Source organism: Dermacentor albipictus, chromosome 3 (assembly GCF_038994185.2).
Source record: "Dermacentor albipictus isolate Rhodes 1998 colony chromosome 3, USDA_Dalb.pri_finalv2, whole genome shotgun sequence".
Classification (NCBI taxonomy): domain Eukaryota; kingdom Metazoa; phylum Arthropoda; class Arachnida; order Ixodida; family Ixodidae; genus Dermacentor; species Dermacentor albipictus.
In genome coordinates, this window is record NC_091823.1 from 120,578,101 (window position 1) to 120,604,137 (window position 26,037).

General features: G+C 45.6%; 1 protein-coding gene across 17 annotated transcripts in view; it reads left to right on the plus strand.

Moving 5' to 3' along the window:
* MED25 (Mediator complex subunit 25) overlaps nucleotides 1-26,037 on the plus strand; it is a 91,016-nt gene that overhangs the window by 14,259 nt on the left and 50,720 nt on the right. For 12 of the 17 annotated variants that reach the window (XR_010569978.2, XM_065453325.2, XM_065453322.2 and 9 more), the window contains 7 exons: nucleotides 1,764-1,885; nucleotides 3,022-3,103; nucleotides 3,984-4,223; nucleotides 6,549-6,937; nucleotides 11,778-11,923; nucleotides 18,902-19,241; nucleotides 24,967-24,981. Coding sequence is in view for 16 of the 17 variants with exons in the window: in XM_065453325.2 (XP_065309397.1) it covers nucleotides 1,764-1,885; nucleotides 3,022-3,103; nucleotides 3,984-4,223; nucleotides 6,549-6,937; nucleotides 11,778-11,923; nucleotides 18,902-19,241; nucleotides 24,967-24,981 (1,334 nt within the window). In the remaining variant the exon portion in view is untranslated. The remainder of the gene's footprint in view (nucleotides 1-1,763; nucleotides 1,886-3,021; nucleotides 3,104-3,983; nucleotides 4,224-6,548; nucleotides 6,938-11,777; nucleotides 11,924-18,901; nucleotides 19,242-24,966; nucleotides 24,982-26,037) is intronic. The other 5 variants (XM_065453332.2, XM_065453334.2, XM_065453333.2 and 2 more) reach the window with 3 other exon arrangements.

The window sequence follows — 26,037 nt, forward strand, 5'->3', positions numbered from 1 at the left end:
CTCTGTTTATTTGAATATAAGTCGGCCACTTTTTTTTTTTTTCTGGAAATATTATTTGAAATGACCTGTTGACCTATATTTGTGACCAAAGAATCTCGACTATATTCAGGAACAAAGCTCGCAGTAGTACAGAGGTAACAACGTTCCTCCATCACTCACACTGTAAGGTCAGTCTGAAGATTATCCAGACTGGCTTTAAGAATTGGTGCATATCCAATGCATTCAACGGCACCGAGGACCATGTTTTTGGGGTGCTGGGGACACCTATAAAACATCCAGCGCAGATTACTCCTTGGCAGTTCCTACGAGGATGCAGCTTGTGGCATTGACTAGCGAGATTTAGTAGCTGAACTTATGGCAAGTAAACGTGTGTCATGTTCAAAATTTTTTCGTATTTCTAAAATAATAATGGTCAACTTACATTTGAATTCGACCTGTATTCAAGTAAATGTGTAGTACAAATAGCAAATCTGAACTCTGCTGTGGTTGCACGTTGGGCTTGCTGGTGCATAATATTATAGAGGGCTTAGTCGCAGTGCATCTGATGCAGGACACTAGAGCAACACTGACTCATGAACACACAGAGCTAATTTTGATGCCTTTGTTTACAAGGTCAGTGCTATGTAAACTGCACAGACGTTTTTAAAATTGCCTGTGCCAGATACCACAGTTCTAGTCCTTAAGCTGGATTACGTGAAGAGGCAGATATTGCTTGCATGAGGAATTGAAATGCATAACTGTTTATTATCAAATTTTCACAAGTGGAGCTTCTAACTCGTTACTCTACTGGGTGTCCCACGTAACTTGAGCCAAAATTTTGAAAATGAAAGGCGCGGTGGAGGTGAATTGAACCAAACGCATAAAATTTGCACTTGCCTATAGTAGCTGAGGCAATTCCTTGTTTTCCTTGTAACTTGCTCATTAATTGGGTGTAATTTAACCCTGCTGCTCTCAAGGGTGCATTCGGTGAACAAGGTCAGCAGCATACGTTTGTGCCATCATCTGACGGGAGCCACCGGCCGTGCTGCCTACAACCATCATAATGCCCTGGCCGCTTGCCCCTCGCCAGTCACGATGCAGCCAACCTTGTTCACAGAATGCACGCTTGAGAGCAGCACGATACCACTGCACAAGCGCTGCGTCACATGGCTTTTTTCATATTTCACGAGCTTTCTTTGCAACCCAGAAACAAGGACTATGTGATACTTAACGTACAGGAAACAACGCGATCGGTGGTTTCTGAAGGTGCTCTACAAATCTGCTTATCATACTTGAGGTCCCAAGTAAATAATTAAGAAGTTTGTTAATTAAATGTAATTAGCATATCATTGATTAAACTTAATTAATTAGTGAGCTATGGGGAAAAATGCCCGAGTTCCTATAGGCTATTGCGAATAGTATACATTGGGTTCAATTCGCTTCTGACGCGCCTTTCATTTTTGAAGCCTTGGCTCAAGTTACGTAGGACACCCTGTATAGCACATATTGCACTTCATGAATTGTAGCTGATGAGTTTCGCAAGGTGTATCAGCTTGGAACACATTCTTTTGCATAGACTGTACTGTGAATGTTTCTTTTTTCCTGCTGATATGTGAGCTTGTGTTTGCTCATAATGAATGTCAAATATAGCAGCGATTTTCATGTTTGAAGCAACTTCATTGTAATGATACTCTCCTGTACAAAGAGAGAGCAGTGTTTTGTGCCAGAAAGCTGTCACCGGTTCTTATCACTTCTGTTCTCCTTGTCCTGCCGCGGCGCACCAGCAGCATCACCCATGAGCACGATGGGTGGCTCCCCCCAGCAGCCGCAGCTTCAATTCCAGAACCAGGGCGCACGGCAGGGCATTCCGACCCCACCTGCTACACACCTGGCAGCCATCAACCAGGTATGTACTTGAACCTCGTCATGTCCGCCACCCCCCTCTCTCTCTCTCTGTCCTACGTTCCACCTCGTCAACAGCAGAGCCATGGTGCATGCTCGTGCATTATAGTGCACCTCTGTGTTTGCCAAGCACGAGCTGTACTCATCTTGGCAAAGTTGGTAAACATTTATTTTTTAAAGAGCGCCAAAAGAAGGGGAGAAAACACACAATCGGACCGCAGGACAGTTGCTGAGTGTAAACTGATCCTGGCAATCTGTACCTGCATCAGGAAATTTGGCTTGTCTGAGCTGTATTTCAGTTTGATTGCCAAAAACAGAATATTACTATGAGCTAGCTGTCTAAGATTTGTGCATTTTAGTTTGTGGTTTACATTTCTTTCCTCATCATTGCAATCCTGTTTTTTTTTTATTGTGAATCAATCATGCTTAAGGCTTTTACACTCGAACTTAGGCATAATAACGTTGAAGGGGGGGCCGAAACTACTTTGTTATATCCGTTACATTGTTATATCTATTATTGCCCTTCACTGCAGTATGTGCGCAATGGTATGCACAACATTAAACGTGCAAAGAAGACAGCCTCGCAGCCCACCAATGCGGCCACTTATGCAACGAAATTTGAATAATGCGACAGCAGAAGAATCCTCAGTTTGTGCAACACACGATGTCCTTGCACCTAATGTGACAGCCTTTTTGGCAGCTGTCTTCTGTTCCAGTGTGATGGTCTTTTGCTTCTGCTTTCCGCTTGGCTAATTCATATTGTTGGGAAACCAGCAACGAAGTTGAAGGCAATGCACAAAGCCGAAAAACCAGCCTTCCGTGACAGGTCAATATGGCTCGGGCTCTGCCCATATGAGCTGGACCCGAACCATTTTGACCCATCAGGAATGGCTAATAGCCTGTTTGGAATAAAAAACAGATTGGGATAGCCTTACGTTATAGGGCCCCTAGTGGGCTTATTTGTATATCTTGGGACGATTAGCATGTGGGTCATGCATCATGGCACATGTTCATGAGATCATGTGCATGCAAGAGAGCTACTTCACAGTAGCTTTGCTTCACGCGGATTCCAACATGCACGGTTGGGTCTACATAATTTTCTTTTTCTCTTTTTTTTTGCCATACCCCAACTCCTTGCAGCCCAACCCACCTAATGTCACCCTGCGGCCCATCCCTGACGCAATGAACCGGACAACCCAGAATCGATCACCAGTCACCATTGGTGAGCACCATCATTCGCAAGTGCTCTTTTGGCTATCATATCAATCTGCATGGTCCCATGGGGTAGTAGGCCAGTTGAGACCACGCTGGGTGCCTGTTATATTAGGAGTTCTCATTGCAGCCTTCAGCAAAGAGAGTTGCATCAAAACTGCATTCTTGAATCATAGCATTAACGTAACATGGTGCATCCCACAAATTGGGAGGTGGGGTTATGATGATTGTCGATTCCGAAAAAAAAGAGTACTTACTATGTATTGTTGTTTAGATGTGCATTAATGTAACCCTAGGTCACTGAAAAAAATAGGAACCCTGTCCTACAGTGCCTCTCATAGATCCTGCATTGCTTTAGAATTTTTAAATTCTGTTAATCAATCATGTTTGCACAGTGCTAGGGACAGAGAGGTCGGGTGAGCACCCGCAACTGTCAATAAGCGCTTCAGCTCCGCCTCTGCTGTCCTTGCGCTCTATGACTGTTAACTTCAATAGTGTTTGGATTGAAGCATCCGAGCCTGCGAGAACAGCGCTGGTCCAGTGTTTGTTGTGTGGTGGCGCCAGAGTGCCGGCAATGACAAAAGTCGCCTGAGCCCTGGCGAGGACGAAGCTTTGAGGGCATAACAGCGAGGAGAATAAAGACAAACAGCTTCCGCTTTCTCTGCCTTGTGCATTGTTTCGTTCCCACTCTTATGGATTATCCAGACACGATGCACAAGGTCGAAAAACCAGACCGTCTATCCTCATTCTCCTCACCACACATCCTCTAAGCTTTGTTCTTGCCTATGCTCGAGTGATCTTTGTCGATGCCAGCACTGGTGCACCACCACAGCTGTGTTGCCCTGGCTGTAGTGTTGCCACAGATGCTTCTCGTTTGCGTCACTCCCAAGCAGGAAGTCCAGCAGGGAGTGTGCGTCTTCCCTGGAGCCAGCAGCCACCACAGGGCGTGGTGTCACCGGTGGTGTCGGGTGGCCCTCCAGTGTCCACCCCTCCACCCCCAACGCAGACAAGCATGCCCCTACTGGCTAGCCAGCTGTCCAATGCCCCGATGGCCAGTGGACCCCCACAGCAGATGCGGCCCACACACCCAACACCTGTCAGCTGTACTACAGGGCCTCAGATGCAGACAGGTGAGGGGGCTTGCACTCTGTTTCTTTTTTTTTTAAAGCGAAGCTTTCTTTGCCTCTTCCCCTCACTTTTCGGGTACTGGCTGCTGCCTGCTGGGTGCTGGTCTGCTGGGTGCTGGTGGCCACTGTCTTGCACAATTGACCTGTACCAGATATAGTGCAAACCGAGGCAGCCTGGAACGGCAGGTGATAAATGTAAGCGTTGATGCGAGCTCCGATAACAACACGCCGTCGTCGTCATGCCGTCATCATCATCATGTCATCATTTCATGACGTTCACACCATTGTGGTCATTCCTTCGTTGACATGTCGTCGTCCATCTGCCATCTTTACTCTGTTGTCGTTACTATATTGTCATACTGTTGACATACAGTCGACTCTTGTTACAACGGACCTTGATAATCCAACAAAAGACGTCCATTTTTGCCGAAGTCCGTAATATCCGAAACGCCTCACTTCCAAAACTTTGGTGGCAATGTCTAACAATAATGGAAAGAGTGAGTGACAAATGTACAAAATAAAAATAAAAAAGTCGCAGTTTTGCATGAAAGGCAAAGCATTGATTGGGATAGCAAATTAATAGACAGCTATGTGAAGTAAGGATAGCAGTTTTATCTTGCTTGATGAGGAAGGCAGCGCGTTACCGCCCCACCTACCTCTCTCGAGCACGCGACATCAAAAGTATGTTATATACGCCCACTTTTTTTTTCTTTTTTTTATGCAGCTAATTTCGTCCGTTGTAGCTGATAGTCAATTGTGGCATGGTCTGTTAAAAGCGAACTTCGTTGCATTAGTAAAATAGCTAGAACAAACTAAGGTTGAAATATGATCCGTTATATCCGAAAGTTTGTTGTATGTGGGTCCGTTGTAACAAGTGTAGACTGTACCACCATCGTCAAGCCGTTGTCGTCATGCCGTCCTGGTCGTTCTATCATCATCAACCTGTCATAGTGATTTCATTGTGGTCATGCCTTTGTCATCACACTGTTGTCATTATTATATCATCATTCCAACTTCATCACCCCTTTGTCGTCATGCCGTCGGTATAATTTCAGCATTTTCATTTGATTATCATCATGCCGTCATCAAACTATCGTTAGCATTCCAGCATCATCATCTCACTCTCGTCCTGTCATCGTCGTCATGCCATTGTCATTATATTGTCGTCATTCTGTCGCAGTGATTGCAATGTCGTCATGCCGTCACTATCATTCCATAGTCATCATGCCATTGTCGTCAGTGCATCGTCTTCATACAATTCTTCAAGCATTGCCTTCATCCTTGTCACATAACTGTGTCGACAGCTCACAGTGTGCATTCATGTGGACTGCAAACGTGAACAGAACTGCTGTTTGCATTTCGGCAGAGCTTATGAATGGTGTAGTGCATAAACGTGAGCATGGTATGAGAATAAAGTTGTAACATGTGTGGTGCATACACATAAACGTTGTATGAAGCCACATGTTGCATAGAATTAAAATAAACACAATTGTTCACATTGCATTTAGTTGTACAGGGTTTTTAACCACTTCCCTAAAGCTTTGCTTGACATGGGCTGCAACATATTGCGAAATTGGTCCCCACTATTTGGATGTACCTAATCTTTGAAAGCTGGTCCTGCCCATGTGTGTGTGTGTAGCCTCATGCATCAGTAGCAGGATATGCTTAGGCACCATTGGTTAGGCATGTTTCGCAGTCTGAACATGCATGTGTGTTGTTGCTTTTTATCACTTTCCTGTCCGCGCCTATACCCATCGACAGCCATTTTAACACTGTTTGTTTCTGGGGGTGAGAAACAGAAAAGCAGTCTGTTAGTATTTCATTACTCTTTCCCAGTAAAACTGCATAAGTGTTGGGGAAATAAATTATTTGTTTATTGTTTTAATTGTTGAATTTAATCATCACTTATCATAAGCATGGAGTAAAATTCGCGGGTGGAACGACAGTCCTTGCCTGCACATTGCTCACGTGTTGCCATTCACACTGTCCAATGTTGCACTCGCACAGCTGCAACATGTGGACAAGTTTCTTGCCCGTACAAAGTCAATGACTCTGGTGTACCGGATGACACCCTGTTGCCATTCACACTGTCCAATGTTGCACTCGCACTGCTGCAACATGTGGACAAGTTTCTTGCCCGTACAAAGTCAGTGACTCTGGTGTACCGGATGACACCCTGTTTTATGCCACAGCATTCTGTGAGCATCAATGCCACTTCAAACAGCATGTTCTTTTCGTAGCAATGCACCTATGAATGAAGGGATTCATTCAGTATAAGACCTTGCACACTCATTCTTTCATTCATTGTTGCCAATCTTTGTCCCGCAGGCTTCAGGGGGCCCTCCATGCGAATGGGCGTGCCGCCAGGAAGCGCCTCTCCCGGCGTGGTAGGACCAGGAGGCAACCCCATGGTTGGGGGTGGTGCACCAGTACCTCAGCAGGGGATGCCCCCAACAGGACCGGCTGGTCCTCCACCCAGCACACTGGCCGCACAGCTGAGCCAGATGCCCCAGGGAGGGCCCCCAGGGGGCCACTTCTCACCCGGACCGCCGCTTGCCCAGCAGCAGCCACAGCAACAGCCTCAACAGCAACAACAACCACAGCCTTCCAAGGGCCCTCCGCCACAGCCACCTCAGGGGCCCCCCATGATGGGAGGGGGTGGACCCCCTCAGGGCATGCCACCCCAGCAGCAGCAGGCACAGCAACCGCCACCGGTGGTGAGTAAAACACACACACGTGCACGCACGCACACACACATGAATCACAGGCACCCACCTAACTGCAGAACGCAATTTGGCATTGCCATTGTGCATGCACTATAGATAACTTCTCGTGAAAGTTTACAGAGACTGAGAAGCAAGGAGCCTTTTAGGCAGCAGCTAGTGAAAGAATGCTGGCTTACTACACGTGGCAAGCATACAACTGTAGCACAAAGCTACATAGGGAACCCGTATGGTTCCCCTTGTATCTTTATGCTACAGTTGGGCGGGTGACAGTTTTTTCCTTTCATACTTTTTTGTATCAATGTCAATGTCTCTTGAATGGGATCAGGCGCATTTCTCTCTGAGGCTGAAGAAATTTCGAAGTTATGTTGTAGTGAAAATCTTGAGATTTTCAATTTATAGTGGGCCTGTGTTTTATGGCAATCTTTTATTGCATATAAAGCTTTCCTTTCCAGTTTTCCTCCAAAATACAGGAGTGATTTTCCAGGTTTTCAGGCAGGAGGGTTTTGTGGGCTTCCGTCAGCTCGTGAAGCTCAATCTGTGCGACATATGAAAACGTGGACAGCACATAATGTGACTCGATCATCACTTCATGCATTGCCATCGCTGCTCAGGTCAACCACAGTTAGGGCAATGGTGCCTTTTCATTGTCAGGTTCATCGTCACTTGCCCCCTGTGTAAGGCTCTGAAATCGGGAGAGCCAAGGCAAATCTTCGCGGGGCATCCCCCTCTCCTTGTCTATCTGTCGTCCGTGCAGATGTCTGCAGCCAGCTGTTCAGCGCACTAGTCGCATGGCACTCTCACGCCCACTGTGTATATGTAAAGTTAGTCATGTGACTGGTTGCTCGAAGCTACAAAAAGAGACCGATGTTCCTCTACGAATGGCATCAGGAACAAGGCTGTCACATACAAAGTACCGTGTGACGAAGATCGCAGCCATAAATAATGTTAGCGTCATCTTGCTCGCTTTTGTCGTCGAGGTGGTTTCTTAGTATCGTGCAGCTGCTGCGAATAGATCTACTTCAATTCTGCACCAAACCATTACAGTAAAACCTCGTTAAGCCATACCCACTTAAACAGCAGTTTCGTTTTAAAAGTAGTAAAGCCAAATCCTCGACTCAGTGGCCATTGAACATAATGTGTTTTGTATCCGCTGTGGGGTCTGATCTGGGATTCTCACACCGTACTCTTGGGACAAAGGAACGACAACACAGTAGTGCAAACAATCACAAGGGCATTTATTGCACCTTTCATACATCAATGCCTGCTAGCCGAGTTGCTAGCCACAAAACATGCCGATGGGCGCGCGACAAATCTAGAAGCCCGACTCACCGCATCCTCGCGAGCGAATATGTTCGCTCCATGCTGGATCCCAACGCCTGGTCGTTCGCGTGTATAGTCACGCGAATCGTGGCGCGTTCGAAGGCGGCCACGCGAGGCTGTCTCGCAGAAGCATCGGTTGCTGCGCGCGCGGAATGTCCGCGCTTTTTGCCGATCCGCCGGGAAAGAGAGTCGCTGCACGCGCGGCACGTCCGTGCTGCTCGCTGTCTCGAACCCAAGCGAGAGCGCCTTGTCTCCCGCACCCAAGTAACCGCGCAGCGGCGCGACGCTCGCGCCATCTCTCACACCACGCTTGTACCACTCCAACGCCGCGGCCCACGCGGCGACGCCGCACGGAGACGGGGCTATGCGGGAAAACAAGCTATCAGGGGAGGCGCGAGGGGGGTCGCGCATCCCCACACCGCATAAACCGTACCAGCTTATTGTATACATATCAGTCAATATGTGGTGTTTCCACTCCGTAGCGCAATCACGGAGGTGCATCGTCCCCATTGGCCGGCCCAGCAGAACAACAAGCCTCAGAGATCAGAACAATGGCCTCCAAGCATTCTGTGCATTTGTGCATGAAGCCACATCAATTTCAGCATCATTTCAGCGCCGTGCCCACTATGCCATATAGCATTGAGGTGTCGTGCAAGCTAGGACGCACATCATGCTGAAGCTCAGATAAAAAAACGTCAGGTGCTCAGCATAGAAGAAAAATTGGACATTGTTCGTGCTATCAAACGTGACACAAAGAAGTCATCGCTGGCACGCGACAGGGATCTACTGTTGACTACGATGTGTGGCATTTGGAATGCGAAGAAGTTGCTCGGCAGCGCTGCTGCGACCGCGAAAAGATGTTGGCTTTGAGGTTCAACTTTTCGCCACCGTTGCCTCTGTTGTTCCCGAAGTGTCGCCTAACGACAGTGATGAGGACAACACGAAAGGCGACAGCACAGGCAATTCAGGCCCGACAGCGGCAGAAGCTGCACGTTACGTCAGCCTCATGAATGCAGTTGTCGCGACGAGAACAGCACCCCACAATGAAAATGACACCCCACGACTTATGCAGTGCAACCGCGCATGTGCACAGAGATATGCAATACCAACAAGGAATCTGCCATGCAAGTGTTTGCCGAGAAGAGGGGGCTGGCTGAATAGCTGGCTCGAGCTTCAGTAAGTAAGAGGCTGCTGTCGTTGCTGCAAGGCCGTCGCGTCATCAAACGAAAATAACAGTTTTGTTGTGCGAAGTGAATAAATACTGCATGTTTCTGCCCTTTTATTGCACTCTCTTTGAGTTCCATTTTTGACAGGTAAGTGGACGATCTCATGCTATTTCGTTTAAGCAGTACTACCGTTTAGTACATACATTTTCCGAGCTCCGTCTGACTACGGTTTAATGAGGTTTCACTGTACTTTAGTTGCAAACACCTGAGGAAGCAGCGCAAATTAGGCCTAATAGCCTGTCGGCTGTTGAAGCCGTGTTTGGGTCCATTGGCAACCATACCATGTGCAGGTGGACCAAGTTCATCTGCGCACTAGACTCACGTGTAGACAGAAAGCTGCGATACAGTCCGCATGTGTTCCTATGGCTAGTCAGCGCAATCTTCACGCGTGATATTGCACTTTCCGAAATAAATGCTGCTTTTGTCCACATCGCATTATCGTTCTGATGGGCCCTGCTGACCGATAAATCTTGTAACGACAAAGACCTTGCGTTGTGAAAAAGGTTGCACGTATGAAGGGGCCCCTGAAGCGGTTCGGACAAATTTTGTAGACGCGTAGGGTAAAGTTTAAGTAGAACATTCGCACCACAATTTAAGTGAAGCATTATGTGTAAATGGAGCTACAAGCGATTGCAAGTTACCCTCCTCCCTAGGCATGCTTTTCCTCCTCAACTCGTTCGCCAAGCTATCGAGGCTAAGCTCTGCCTTCACTGGTTCTGCGTCATGACGTGACGTCACATCGTCCACTCCCGGTTGTTTTGGAGCCTGCCCCCACCAGTGCAAAACCTCCTTGCTAGCCGCTTGGCCGTCGACCCCAAGCGAGAGCTATCGAAGCAGCTTGCGTTGCGAGCATTCTGTCGTAGCGCCGAATGTGTCTGGTATTCCGGTAATCACACATAGCTGAACTTTTCGCCAGAACGGTAGAGGCATAAACTCAAACTGATGAAGGAACTTTAGCATAGACGTACGTGAGCTGCCTGATCGTTCTTCACAGTGCAGCCACCCGTTGGCGCAGAGCTTAACCAGCCAAAGAAAGAGCTAATATTTCTCTAAACGAGTGTAAAACATTTTAAACATTTACAAAAACAACGTGTTAACGATTAAACTCCTGTGAAAAATTTACACCAGCAGCAAAGAAGAATACATTTTGTTACTGCTACTGTGTGTGGTTGCGCTCTATGCCACCAGGTGGCTGCACCATGCAGACCATTCACATTTGTGCTTCTGTTCATCCCCCTGAAACGACACGCAAGGGGACACGGCCAGGCCCTGTCTCCTTGCCCTTGCGTTTACCCTAATACCGGACTCGCGAAACGCTATAGCGTTAGTAATCTTCCGGTGTAAAGTTACGGCCGCAATCGCGCAAATCCTGGCGTTGATTGGATAGCAGCAGCCCGATGCGCTGCACCCAGTCCGCTCGTCTACTGGCTTGCAGAGGAACACGATGTCGCAGCTTGACATATCGCCAGTTGCTACGTTTGCAGTCCACAACGCAACAAAGTCGAATCATAGCGCACGCGGAAAGACAGACAGACACTGACGGCGGGGCTCTCTTCAAAGACGGAGCATATAACACAAGCAGACGACATTTGCTGTGTGCCATAAGTGCTTAAGTGTACTGAAAAATTGCTCTTGTACATTCTCTCTATGTTACTTTCTCTTTATGAAAACAAATTAACTAACATTCCAACTATTACGAACATCATTTGTTTACCATAACGTTGGAAAAATTATCGATCACTCGCCCTGGTCAGCCAATCGGACAGCTCGCCCCACTGACGTCATATGGGTGATTTTGTCATATGGGTAGGGGCGGCTTAAAATTCCGCCGAGCAGCGTGCTGCGATCGGCAGCAATGTGCATTCTTAAAGCCTTATAATAAATTACACGCTTTACGCAGAGCACTTAGATGTGTCAATTGATAATCAGAAGGACCTACTCTAACGACTCAGTACGTTTGTAGAAAATCGTTTCAGGGTCCCTTTAAAGCAGCAACCACACTGGGTCGTTCACCAGATATACCGAATATTCAAAAAATCAAATAGTAGATATTCAAGTTGCGAATGAAATTATTTGAGCATTCACTGTACGATTTGTATTCGTATATTTGAGTATTTGTACACCTCTACTTACCACTTCTACATTTCAAATAAAACAACAAACAATTTCCCCTGTGCTTTCCCTTGCTTCATTATCTGTTGGCTTGCTATGGTTGTAAACAAAGTGTGTCAATCATTTTTAATCAGTCACAATCTGCTCACCTGTCTACTGCCTTGTGTCTACAGGCAGGTCCTGGAGTGGGCCTGAAGGAGCGGCGAACAGTGTGGCAAGGCCAAGTGGAGTACCAGGACAAAATTCCGGGAAACCAACGCAATATCTACACTCTCCAGTGCAACATCTCCACCAGCGTCATCAACGGCGAGCCCGAAGTGTGCGTACTCATCCTCACTTCTATTCTCTTAATGGTAGCTGCACACAGCCTTCTGCTCAAGCACTTGGCTTACACCTCGGTCAGACAGATATATTGAGTGCTGTCACTTTGAACGAGCGCGCTTCGCATTACTGAGCACTAAGTTGGCTGTTCAGCGACAAAATGTCCATACGGAATTGATGGGAGGGGTGATCGGGGGCTCCAAAAAAAAAAAGTACTCGACGGGATTAGTTGTACAGTCGACTTCCGTTAATTTGACCCTGGCAGGACCAGTGAGATTGATCTAATTATCCAACGGGTCGGAATTAAGCAAGGTGAAGCAAAAAAAAACTGCAAAACACAACACTTTCGGCAGTACAGTCGATTCCCTTTAAAGCAAATTCGAAGGGACCACAAAAATTTGTTTGTCTTATCAGGAGTTTGTCTTTTCAGAAGAATAATTGGCAACACGTCCAGGTTCACCCAAATATCCTACTTCAAAGTGGTAAACGAAGTAGACTTACAACAAGGGGAAAAGGACATAAAAAGCATTTATTTAGCTGAACTTAATAAAAAAAACTGTCTTCAAGCGGTACTCTTGTTTGGTTTGAACCAGCCCTTGAGGGATGTTTTTCGCTTCTGTGCAAATTGGCAAGCAGCCAAAAACGACGTTGTCTCACCTAATGACCTTAAAAATCCATCTGTGCCTTCGTGGTACTGGAAAAAGTTCACTAGGGAGTTCAAGCAGGCATTTGCCACCTCACAGGTCATCGTTGCAGGCTCCGAGCTAGCCCAAGTACGAAGGAGCACGCTGAGCGTGTGGCAAAGCAACACTACCTAGAGGAAGGTCTAGGCGACGCTGAGCGAAGTGGCGCAGGAGAAACAAGGTGAAGCGTCGCAGAGGAAGAATGTAGGCGGAGACGCTCTGGGTTGGCCTCCTCTAGCAGTTGCTGCAGGTTTCGTTTACGATACGGATGTACCGGGTTCGTCTCGTGATAACATTGTCCTCGTGCACCGTATGCTGCGTGTGCAAGTATTAGACGGTGAGCCGACAATGGCGGCTCAATGCATGGGAGGGAAAAAGGAAGAAGCCTGCCATCTCCTGTTGCAGTTACGGCACCGGAAAAGGGGAGGGGGGTTGTACTTCAGCTGCGCGGACTCTATATTGAAAGCAATCTGCTTCGGGGGCACAGTCTAGGTGGGCCGATGGCTGGAAGCTTTGCGTATGCTGTGTTCTCACCACTCAGTTTGCGTTAAAGCAACAAGAAAGCGCGAAGGTCACTTTGCTAGCTGCTGCTGCCATGATTCCTCACGCCACTGTTTTGACAGCGAGCGTCCGCAATCATTGAGTGTGTTGTGTTCATGTTTGTCTGTTCATTAGTAAACGAATGGTTACAAGGGGGCGTTCTACTCCGGCGGCTGCTGCGTATGGCGCGGCCGCTTGAGTCCTGTCTTGACTGCGATTTGTGATGTGGACAGTATAGGCGTCTTGGCCACAGAGTAAGAATAGCAGGAGGCGAAACTGTGGGCCGGCGCTAGCGCACGTCGTGATAATATCACACTGGGTGAGAAGGAGACACGCAGCTTCAGACGTGCTATTGCAAAGTGGCGAACGTTGGTGCGGCGCCCCTTACAGCGCCAGAAGGAACTACTTTTGTAGTCCCTCGCGGTCGGAGTGGAGCACGCGTAACCGCATTCTCCGACGACGCCCGATGTCGTCTGCTTCTGGCCGCTTGCACTAGGTTGTCGGATGACGCCATAAAGTTTTTGCCAGCACAGTAAGCTCAAGGAATAAAATGCTTGTAGGCTGTTTCAGCGTAAATATTTCTTTGAAGATTTATATTTACATCGCATTCTTTTTATACAGTAATAACAGCAAGAAACTAGTGCACTTGAAGCAAATTTAACCATTGTTCGTGAGAATATTTATCAATCAACATCTTTTTACTCAAAAAGGAAGTAGAGAAAAGCCTCCGGAAGTGGCAAATATTTCTGTGTGTTTTGAGCGATGCTTCTACAGTTAACAGTCGAGCCACCTGACATAGCCACTTATCTGCTGTGCTTATGTAGGTGTTTTTCTAACCTTCCGCGGTGGGCGCAGTGTATCTAGATACGCAGCGTCCTGCGCTCTATGCAGTTGTACGGGACTGATGGCCACGCATCATTACGCAACTTCCCTAATAACAATACATGTCGGATTTGGCACTTAACTTGGTAGAGCAGTAAATGAGGGATCCAAAAGAACTGTGATTGTTCTGCTAATGTATATTTCTCTTTAATTATTCCGAAGGTGATTCAAGAAACGCTACTAGAAATCCTTATTTTACACTTTCCCTTGTTTACTTGTTCATGGCAGTGTTCTTCCTGCGCATCTTTCCTGCGCGAGTCCATTTGATGTGGTTCCTTGTTTTCCAAGCACAGGAGAGGCGTATCTTACTGGCGTACCTGTGAGATACACCTTATTTCATTTCTGTTTTGCGGGTTTGTGCACCTTTATGGTGAATGCTGGGCATTATTCACATTTTTATCAGTAATGGTACCCTCCCCCCCTCCCCCCCCCAAAAAAAAAAGAATCCTGGGTATGTGCCTCTGCTGCCATGCCTGAACCACAGTTCAGTTTCTTCTTCAAAAGCGCGTGACTCGAGAAAATTTGCAGCTTGGATATCGGAAACTATGTAGCGTTGAAGGGGTCTACTGGTTTTACAGTGCATATATGCGCCATGTCTGTCCATAAATGTTGCGTAAGAAGAATGTCTGAAATTTCCACATGCATAGTTGTGTATGATGCTTCGCTAAACACTTAACATTCCCTTAGTATTTAGCTATGAGAGACATTGCATTTTACATGGAACAAAAATCTTCGTAATTGGTGTCAACATGTTATTCGTGTTAGAAAGGCACTGCCCAGCGAAGCTGTCATCATGATTCTTATTACCCTGGTGAGTTGTTCTTCTCAAATGTGGCCTCTTTATTAATGTGTGAAAGAAAGAGTTAGGCATGTATTCCTTATCAAAAAGTTTACTGCTACTTTCACCGCTCGCTGAAACAGGCCTCCAAAAAACAGATCGTTCACGGCTGCTAGCACAGCGGCGCATCATGTAGAGTATTTACATAGCCATAGTAGCAATCACCAGAAAGAAAGGTTTCATAGTTAAGATCGAGAGTCAATAAATTGCAAGCGATGAAATGTTTCATAGTGGCCCTCAGTAGCCTTTATCGACAACATGGCGCACCCCATCACTGAATGATAGAACCGACTTTCGTTATGGCAAGGCATGCATTGTTTGCGAAACCCATTAGTTCATTATGATTTCGCATTCAAACCATGAAGCAATTTTTTACAGTGCCAATTGCAATGCCTAAATTAATGCTCGAGGTACTACAATGCAGCTTAGGGTGCCTAGAAGAGAAAAACTCGGACACCTTCTGCCTCACCATATCTCGAACCAGCGTTAATTAATTATACAAATGGAGAACTATTCGCTTCGTCAATGCATATAAAAGAACCTCACAAACCTTCATAAACAAAACACCACAAGCCTTGCATATTTCACTTTGTTTTTGACCCTACGCTGGGAAATTTCACTGGCATATTTCACTAAAAGATTTGGGTCGCGCAGTCTGTGTCAGATCATCAAACAGATTCGTCATGTATATTCCTCAAGCAACAAGCACCAGTAAATTTTTCAAGTGAGTTGAACGTGTAGCACGGAAAAGGGAATATATATTGATGCATATTCCTTTTCGTATTCTGCAAATGGCTGTAAGCCTTCATTAGCTTTACTTCAATTTACCGGCACCTAAAATAAACACGTGAAGGACTGCCTAATGTTTAGAAGCAGGTAAAGCAGCAAGTGGTGCTTGTAGAATCTAAACTGCAGTGTTATTTAAGTCCTCGTGTTACTGCCGAACATTTCTGTGAATAAATGCAAAAATTCTATATTATACCATGAATTACTCGTCGTGAGCAAACCTGTTTTAGCAGATTAAAATCAAGGTAGCTGTTGTAGAAGGCATATATAGCCAGCTTTTGAGACATACTTGTTCCACCACGGCAGGTATGGTATCATAACTGGATTCTTATGTGCCATGTTTTTGCGGTTGTCGATCCGCGCGTGAAAAAGCCACACTGGGCTGGTCTGCGCTCCTTTAGCTGGCACTGTAGCGTTGCCTTTGAGAGCTGCGTTGTCGTCTAAGACATAAGCTCTTCGAATAAATTTTCGCGAACGGAGATGACGTAAAAGTATATTTGAGACGACTGCCATAAGTATACAAGCAAAGAGAACGAGGGTGAACAAACGAAAACACTGCAGAAAGTGTCCAGACACAGCCCACACTGCAGCAGACGACAGGCGCAAGTCCGTGCCCTGACGTCACGTGAGCAGCGCTCGCAGCACCCCTGTAGTTCATTCTCGGGGCTAATAGCACCCATACGCTTGCACGTCACCCGCGTTCACAAAGTGAAACGTCACCAACTTTTTGTTTCCTCCTCTTGCTTTCACCTCTGTCCACGGGCAATGTGCGCCATAAGCCTCCATTAGGGTGCCTCGATGCGTGCATCCCCGGGCGCGGCGCATCGAGGCGACCTAGCCTCCAGGATCGATAGAAGTAAAGGTCAGAAAGATAATTAGCAATTTTTTGTTAATTATTTGATTACGCATTTCAGTTTTTTTGTTGAAGTAATGTCCGCCTCTTCAAGTACACCAGCTCATGAACGAGAATTGTTCTATCTGCCACAGGCCACCTTCAAAGGGCCCCTCACCAGGTCTGACCATTTTGAGCTGACAAGCGCAGAGCATACAATGCGTTCTACCGATCGTGTTTGCAAAGTATTACATTGCTATGCGCCACGGAAAGGTCTGAAATTTCAATCCGAATGCTGCTTCCCTTTCTCTCGAGGTGACCGTGCTCCAAGCCGGACGGTGACGTACACGTGTTCCTGCATCTACGTACTCGTTTTTGCAGTGTGACGTCATTCATTGAGATACGTGACTTTGAGAATTATTCAAGGCAACATCTGTTACTTGTGTGGTCTGCTGCTTGAATTGACAAATTAAAGCTTAGAGACATAGTAAAACACACAAAGCAGCTCTGCATGTTTTTGTGTTACTTTGCACCACAGCAAGAAAGATGTACTTCCGTTTCGTCTGCTTGTCCCCACTGCCATGCAGTCACGCGCACTGACACCGAAACTATGTCATTTTCTGCCATGTTCCAGCATGGCATCATGCTCTGTGATTTACTTATGCCTGCCTCAGTATTCGTGTAGCACTGACTTATAGCGCTAGTCAGGTGTCCTCGTGCGCCGCACGAAATTAGACCACCAAAACAGCTCGCACGCGATGCCGTCAGCGGAAGTGTGCCGCTCTGCAGGAAAGCGAGGAGAAAAAAAAATGAAGGCAGGGTCCAAACGTATGCGTCACATGATCCTTGAGGTCCCGTTTGGGATGACGCAGGGAATGAATTTTGCTTGCGGAGGCTAGACGGGCCAAGTGGAGAGAGTGTTTTGCTTGGCAGTGGAGCTTGCCTGCTGAAATCGTGGATTCGCGGCACTGAAATATTTCTGGCTCAGCTAAAAATGAGCCGATTTGAAAAACTTTTGTGGCAAAGAGGACATTTAACAACTTCCAGCATATAACCAAAATTTGCTGTGGGGCCTGGTGAGGGGCCCTTTAAGCAGATTCTTTGTTTGCATTGGGTCTATGTAAAACCAAACAAACGTTCCTATGTTGTTCGTTGTATGTGATAATTCAGCTTAACATAGTGCATCCTAACAAGCGTTCACTGCATTTGCCCGAATCTAACACGCCCCCAAATCAAGCCCGCACCTACTTTCTGTGCTTCCAAAGTGGAAAAGTAGTTTAGAAATGACATTGAAGCTTCTAAACAAAGTAAATGCACACCCGATCTTTTAGCAAGACATATGAGGAAGGGTCTAACGTGTTGCACAATGATGACCGGTTTCCTAAAGTCAGCTTCGCCGCACTGTCTCTTAAAGTCAGCTTTGCCTAAGTACAACGGCGTTATGCAGTAAAACATATGAACACCGCAAAGGCGGTTATTGTTTTGTATCTGATTCCACCACGCAAGCTATTTGCAAGCTATTGCAAAGTGCAAACTATTACAAAATGCAAGCTATTGCAAGCGCCTGATATCGTCTCTTCATTTTTCGTCCGTGTAAAGTTTGTTGTGCTGATGGATCATGAAGCTATTTTCGGCCCATTTGTCAGAAAAAGAGGAAGTGTGCATTAGAATCCCATAAATACCCCAGTCAGACATGACGAGCTACGGTTTTTGCTTGAAAACCTTCCTAGGACTGACTGGTCAAGTTCGAACGGTCCGGTGAAGGCCCATATATATGCTTGCGCACTGTCCGGGGCTTTGATCGGGAGCTAATCAAATGAGAAACAAGATATCTGGAGTTGAACTAATGGAAGTCTACTGTATAACAAATGTTTCAGCTAAATATTTCATGCCTATATTAGCATGTAATGAACATATATCCATATAACGAATATCGGATATAACAAAGGTATTCTTTGTGTTGGATGCAAGTTCGTTATAACGAGGTTGTACTGTACTTGTGCTCGGTATGCAAGGGGCAGTTTCAGGCTAGGTTTTAATTATTCATTTATTCAAATTAAGAGATTTTGAATTATTGGGATTTCACTGTATATATCTTATGAAACTTACATTATCTATCTTGTCGTATGCTGAAGTTTGTACTGTATAAAGCTGTCTGCTTGTCAACAACCTGTTACTTTTACTTTGCCCATGTCCAAGTTGCGCATGGTGTGCTGGAGGCCAAGTCAGATGATTCACGTCATCACCTTTCGTCTTGACAACATGACAATTGTGTACTCGTGTATTGTCAAATAAACACATTTTTCATTGTCATATTCGTGAAAATGGGGCATGTTCCGCAGCAACTGCATATCTTTCTTTCTTGGAAAGGTGGTTTTCAAAACTAAAGAAAAATGTCTCCGTGGCCCAATGCAGGTGCGCGGACAAGTGGCCGCCAAAGCTGACCCTGCAGCTGATGCCACGGTCGATGCTGATGAACGTGGTGCTGGCGGTAAAGAACGCATCGCGCTGCGTGGTGCTCTCCTTCGAGCCAAACGAGCACCTCCTCAAGCTGTCGCGCTTCATGAGCTCGGCTTGGCTCGGCCTGGTGCACTTTGCAAGCCCGCCAGCTGACATCAAGCTCATGCTAGTGGTGTACATGGCAGAGAAGAACCTGTTCATGGGCATGGTGGCCAACGACCAGGAGAGCCTCTATGGGGCCGTCAAGCAGGTCATCGATACGCACCGCAAGCAGCAGCAGTCCAAGACAAAGATGGTGAGCGGTGTGGCCTTGGCCTCTGTGACCTCACGCTTGTATTCCAGAGAGAGATACAAAACTTTTATTGAAGACTTAAAAGAAAGATTTGGGTGAGGTCCTTAGTCCAGGGCCCCAATAGCTGTTGCCAAATCTGAGGCTCCGTGAACGTGCTGGACCCCTGGGCATCCGTTATGCAGCAAAACCTCCCACTGTTATAAGGTTTAGATAGGAGAGGAATAGGCGGGGTATCTGGCCAGTGAATGCTGACATTTTATTTTAGCGTTGAGAAAATTACGTTGAATGGCGGTGACGCTGTTGTACGGACACCTGTTGTGGTAGGAAGTTGTGGGCAGGATGTTGATGAAGTGGAGGCTAGGGGAGGCATTGGGCCTGCAGTTGACTTACTGAGCAACAGTCATCTGCCGTTTTTCTGAACATTATGTTCCTCGCACCTTCCTCCCATTGCTCATGCTTTGGCACAGTTTCAAAGCATAAACATGGCGCCGAAGGCATGAAATAGTAGTTTGTGATGGTTTCAGTAAGGAACAGAGGCAGGTAAATGAACTCTGAGCCTCACAAACAACCTAAAAACACCTCTTGAGGAAGTTTCAGTGCACCATGCTAAAGGAACACATTCAAATCAAATCAAATCGAAACACCACAGGAATGTTGAGGGGTACAGTCTAGAAGAATACATGAAGGCTTAGCTAGAGGTTGGTGCCTTGTACAGGCAGGGGGGCAAAGTGGGACGTTAGTTCAAATGTGAGCAATTTGTGAAGTTCTGTCATGCTACAGGATAAACTGATGAAAGATATTGCTGTAATACAATTTCAGTGTCTTATGGCTAGCACAAAATCCAAGGTAAGATAAGGCATGGGGTAAAACAAGGACTGCTCAGTGGCTATGGTGTTGGGCTGCTGAGCACGAAGTCGCGGGATCGAATCCCCGCCACGGCAGCCGCATTTTGATGAGGGGCGAAATACGAAAACACCCATGTACTTAGATTTAGGTGCACATTAAAGAACCCCAGGTGGTCGAAATTTCCGGAGTCCTCCACTACGGCGTGCCTCATAATCAGAAAGTGGTTTTGGCACATAAAACCCCATAATTTAATTTTAATCATAACAAGGAAGCCAGTGGCTGTACAAAACATGAAGTTCTAGAACACAACAGCTGGCAAAACTATGCTTAGCTTCCCTGTGCCAACGGCAGAGAAATTAATGCATTGTTGGCCAATGGCCTTTGGTTGATCACTCGTGCTTAACCCTGTGATGCCCAAACATAGTTTTACGGGGGGAAAAACTAGAATGACCTGTCCACCTTTATTTCTGGACATATTTACAAAAAAGAAACAATGAAACATTATTTGATTAAACGCGTAATTGGTGGGGTGATTAATTAGTTATTTGTTTACTGAACTACTCGCAACTGAAAAATCACTCCAGCATGTCAAAAACACTGCAATATGTTATAGACCATTTAATGCACATCTACTGTATACACTGGAGTGAGGGTTTGCACTCATGTAACAGCCGCATCCTCAACTTACAACATTGAAAAGCAAAAAAATGAGGAGAGAGAAAACCGTGAAGCTACACTCTGGGGGGCCAGATTAGGCGACCAATTCTGATTGGTGGCATTGCCCAATTGGGCAAGTTTCATCATGCATGCGACCCCACCGCAGCAGACAACAAAGATTGGTCATGCGCAGCTTGGCCTCCGAGATTGGGAGAAGGTTCAGTTTAAGATGCCCTGTTGCATGTGGCCTCCTTTCGGTATCTGCTGTGTGGCACCATTATATTCACTACGTACATACTGTGGCCTGCGTTATCACAGAAAGTTGTCAAATTATTTTGCACTTGTTGCTGCCTTCCCGGTGTTTATATTTTGCAGTAAGAATACATCTTATAGTACGGGTCGTTCAAAATAACGCTTGGCACTGTTCGTTGCCTGGTTTGTCAAGGCAAAAAGACATTGTTGTTTCTTTTGAACCCCTCATCATAGCAGTGTGGCCATGATGTCAGCACGTATGTACAGCACATGCGGTACAGCAAATTGCAGCGTTCTAGATTGTTGTCTATTACCTTCAGAGCTCTGATGTGGCCACCATAGGGGGGCATGGACAAAGGCAACTTGGGATGTTTTTGTTGTTAAGAAACTAGGCAAGTAACAATGCCAAATGTGATATATTTAATGATCAAGACCCTCAAATGCAATGGTTTGGTGATATTTGAGCAATGGTGAGCACAATGTCTTTTCTGTATTGTTCAGATAAAAGTGCAGGTCACTTTACTCTGCCTGGTGGGGGCAGCTGACAGCAAAGCAACCGACACTGTCATTAGGGGCCCCGCTTTGGGATAGCTGGGTAGTGATGGTGGTGTGGGGGTCTTATGGCAAAGTATAAGACATGTGAATAGAGTTAAATGATGATGCAAAACAGCACTTGAGTTTCATCATCCTTTAACTCAATCCACGTTTCTTGCACTGTTTTCACCTTTCTGATGTGGGCTCTCTCTTTCTTCACTTGGCTTGGCTTGCAACACCTCGTGTCCATCTGCAGTTGCATCATCTCTAAGAATACTCGCCTTTGCTTAGTGGCTGGAAAAAATTTACACTCCAGTACTGCTGGCCAAAGCCGCAACCTGAAGTGCAGTAATTTTTGTGTCCACCTTTGCAACAGCTAAGAAAGTAAAAAGCAGCTTAGCCAATTACTGGCAGGAATTTCTAGACTGCACTACTAGTTATCTCACTGTGTAGCTGCTTGTAGCTTTTTAGACATTGATATTCTTGCAGATGACTTTTCCACTACCAAGCAGTTTCTAGAAAAATGATCTAAATATACTGATTGTTTTTTATTGAGCCAAACAAACATGTGCGCAAAGTACCGTATTTACACGATTGTAAGTCGACCTGTTTTTTAAAATTGGCAAATCTGAAGTGGGGGAGTCGACTTACAATCGAAACCAAAACATGGCACTGCCAAAAAAACGCGAGACCAACGAGGTATCAGGGAAGCTACAACATAGTTACAATTTTATGTTTGCTCTATGGCCCTACCCATAGTTTTCAATATCCCATGCGTTTGTTCGCTTTTCGGAAGGGCTTTTCAACATTTTTTAGGGTTTTACAGCGCACGCAACACTCATGGGGGGTGTTGATAGTCGATGGAAGTGCTCCTGTTCCATTCGCGGCACTCGAGTCGACGTACAATCATGTAAATATGGTAAAGGCCAAAGAGATGGTTCTGAATATAATTGTTCCAGAGCAAAGCCTTGTAAAAATGCCATGAGAAACTGATTACGAACTAGGATTTGCTGCGGTACTGTTAGAAACCAGTTCCGATCGACGAAAATCACCAGACAGTAGTGCCATTTCGAAAAAACGCTTTCTAATACGAGGACATGCTGTTCTCAAAATTAGATATCATTCATCAGTGTACACTTTCTTCTCTTGGGGTGCCAGGCCACATGCAACGTGGAAAAGACGCACGTGCAGTGAAGCTCACCTAACAATGTGCGGTGAAGGCGAACTTGTATATCTAGATGTTCAACTAGCTGGGAAAGAGTTACTGGCATACCTGCTAACTCTCTCGAATTTTGCAAACACTGCGTCAGAGTTTCAGCAATATTCTATTTGTGAAAAGCTTTGCTCATCAATCTCCAAAGTTACTTTTGGAAGTCTTCTGATGGTGAACGGACACCAGAGGGATATTCGCTTCGAGCAAGCTTATGTTACAGCATGCAAAATCAACAAGAGCGAGATCGCTGCAAAGGGTCTACTTAATCTCAAAATAATTGTGCTGCATATCAGTTTGTTCCTTCTTGAGTGCTGCAGCTAAGGTAAATCATCATTAATAAAGTGTGTATGAATCTCGCAAAAGGAGTGTGCTTAGGGCAAACCGAAAACAAAAAGAATGTTCGTAATGGGAGCGGGAGGGGGGGGGGGGGGTCGTGTCTGCTGGATTTTAAAGAATTTTAAAGTTCACAGGCTTGGCAGATATGGTTAATGGACATGGTTTTAAACCATTTAGTTAAAGGGCCCCTGAAACTGTTCGGTCAAATTTTGTAGATGCGTAGGGTACAGCTAAAGTTAATCATTCACACCACAATGCATAAAACGTCTCATATTAAGAGAGGTACACACGATTACAAGTTACCCTCCTCCATGGCCATGCATTTTCTCCTCAACTCCTTCACCGAGTGATCGGGGCTAAGCTCCGCCTTCACTGGCTCTGCGTCATGATGGCACATCGTGTCATCAACTTCTGGTTCTCTAGGATCGCATGCACGAAGCCTCTCCAAACTCTTCGCCAGCTGCTTGACAGTCAACCCCAAGGGAGAGCTATCGAAGCGGCGTGCATTGCGAGCATTCTGTCGCAGCACCAAACGCATCTGGTATTCCGGTAACCACAGGCAAGCTGGGCATTTCGACGAAACTGGGGAGGTATAAACTCCAACTGATGAAGGAACTTTAGCGTAGACGTACGTAAGTGCCCTGGTCGGTTTACACTGTTTAGCCACCTGGTGGCGCAGAGCTTAACCAGCCAAACAAAGAGCTAATATTGCTCTAACCAAGTGTAAAACATTTTAAACATTTACAGAAACAACATGTTATTGATTGTGATCCTGCGAAATATTTACACCAGCAGCAAATACATTTTGTTACTGCTACTGTGTCTTGTTGAGCTCTATGCCACCAAGTCGCTCTGCACCATGCAGACCATTCACGTTTGTACTTCTGCTCATCCCGTGAAATGGCACGGTCAAACGGCCAGGCACTGTCTCTTTGCACTTGCATTTACCCCAATATCGTACTCGCGAAACGCTATTGTGGTAGTAATCCTCCTATGGTACAGTGACAGCAGCAAATGCGCAAATCCTGGCGCCGATCGGATAGCAACAGTCCGGTGCGCTGGAGCCACTCTGCTCGTCTGCTGCCTTGCAGAGGAACCCGATGTCGCAGCTTGACATACTGCCAGTCGCTACGTTTGCAGCCCACAACGCAACAAAGGCGAATTGTGGTGCTCGCAAAAAGACTGAGACCGACACTGACCGCAGAGCTTTCATCAAAACGAAGCACATTGTAACACAAGTAGACGACACTTGCTGTACTGAGAAATTGTTCTTGTGCATTCTCTTTCTGTTACTTACTTTCTATAGAAACAACATTAACTCACATTCCAACTATTACGAAAAGCATTTTTTCACCATAAAGTTGGAAAAAATTATCGATGACATGCCCTGGATAGCCAATCGAATAGCTCGCCCCACTGACGTCATTTGGGTGTATAACATCAAATGGGTAGGGGCGGCTGAAAATTCAGCCGAGCAGTGTGCTGCGATCAGCAGCGATTTAGATTTTTAGAACCTTATAATAAATCACAAGCTTTATGCAGAGCACTTTGATGCGTCAATCAATGATCAAAAGGACCTACTCTAACGACTCAATACCTTTGTAGAAAATCGTCAAAATCATTTCAGGGTCCCTTTAACTGCTAAGTAGGTGTGGTTGCTGCCTTGAGTACTAACGCTTCTTGCAGTTCTTGCATAAATTTTGCTGACATTTTTCACAGTTCGTTGCGCTTTTCCACTTGTCATGGAGATTGGAGAACAATGGTAGCAGTAATTTCTTGCCGAACCTTAACACTATTTAGGCTTGACTGTATTTTCAGTGTATCCACATGGTCACGTCAACAGTAATCCTGTTCTCTGTTTCCTTCCCACCCGACCTTAACTCATTGCAGGTGCACTGGGAACCAGTAAGTGCGTCTTACTTTTCATACTTAAGTCAGGACATCGGCAAGCGAAACCTATCCATGGCTGCCGCCAATGTTGGCCATACATATAGTGACTCACACTTGGGTTCCCATGTGAATGTAATATATGGTGTGAGTGCCTCTCTGAAAGTGAGACACATCCTTCATAAGTATTTTGTAGCGTAGAGAGGTGGGCGGAAAGAATTGAAGTCAAGCTTGTTGTGCCACATGGGCAAGATTAATGTCAGTAAAATCACATTCACATTCTTAATGCAATTTGCCTAAAGTTGCTGCTACATGCATCTTTTTAATGACATTAAACATTGTGCTGATGATAGTTGCACAGAATACAGTCAATTTTGTTGCCAGTCGTAATGTTGCCCAGAAAATATGTTCTCTTAGCAGGCAATATTTCAAGAAATTCCTCTAAAAAAACAATAATGGGAATATTTTATGTAGAATTGTTTTACAATACTTCAGGAATGGTTTTATCATCAGTAGCTGTAACTGCTAACCTAGGTGTGCAAATATGCATTTGACAACCAAAATAATTGTGAAAATGCTTTACAACACAGATGTCATTAAGCTTTAATGCCATTAAGCACGTCTGGCGCTGCATGAGTGTCATTAAAGTTTAAGTCATAGAGCAGGTAATGTGCTCTACTAATGCAGCTATCTTTAGTTAAAGACTTTATTGCACAACATGTGATGATAGGGACCTTGTTTGGCAGGAAAACAATAATGTAGCTTGTCGGGATTGGCACCAATGTAAAAGGAGTATTGAGAAATGCAATGGCAAAAAAGTTTATCTGAGAGATAGGAGCCAAACCTGAAACAGCGAGCAAAATAACTGTACCATTTCTCGTATATGTTTGCCATCTTTGTAGATTGAGAATAGTTCAACAGCAGTCAGTGATATCAAGATGACTCTTTTCCTTTCCTGATATCAGACCTTGTAAAGTGTAACAGCGTAAAGTGTAATTTTTAACATATTTTTTATATGTATTGGTACAATTTTTCTTATAATATTATGGTTGCACATACGTGTCACTGCTAGAT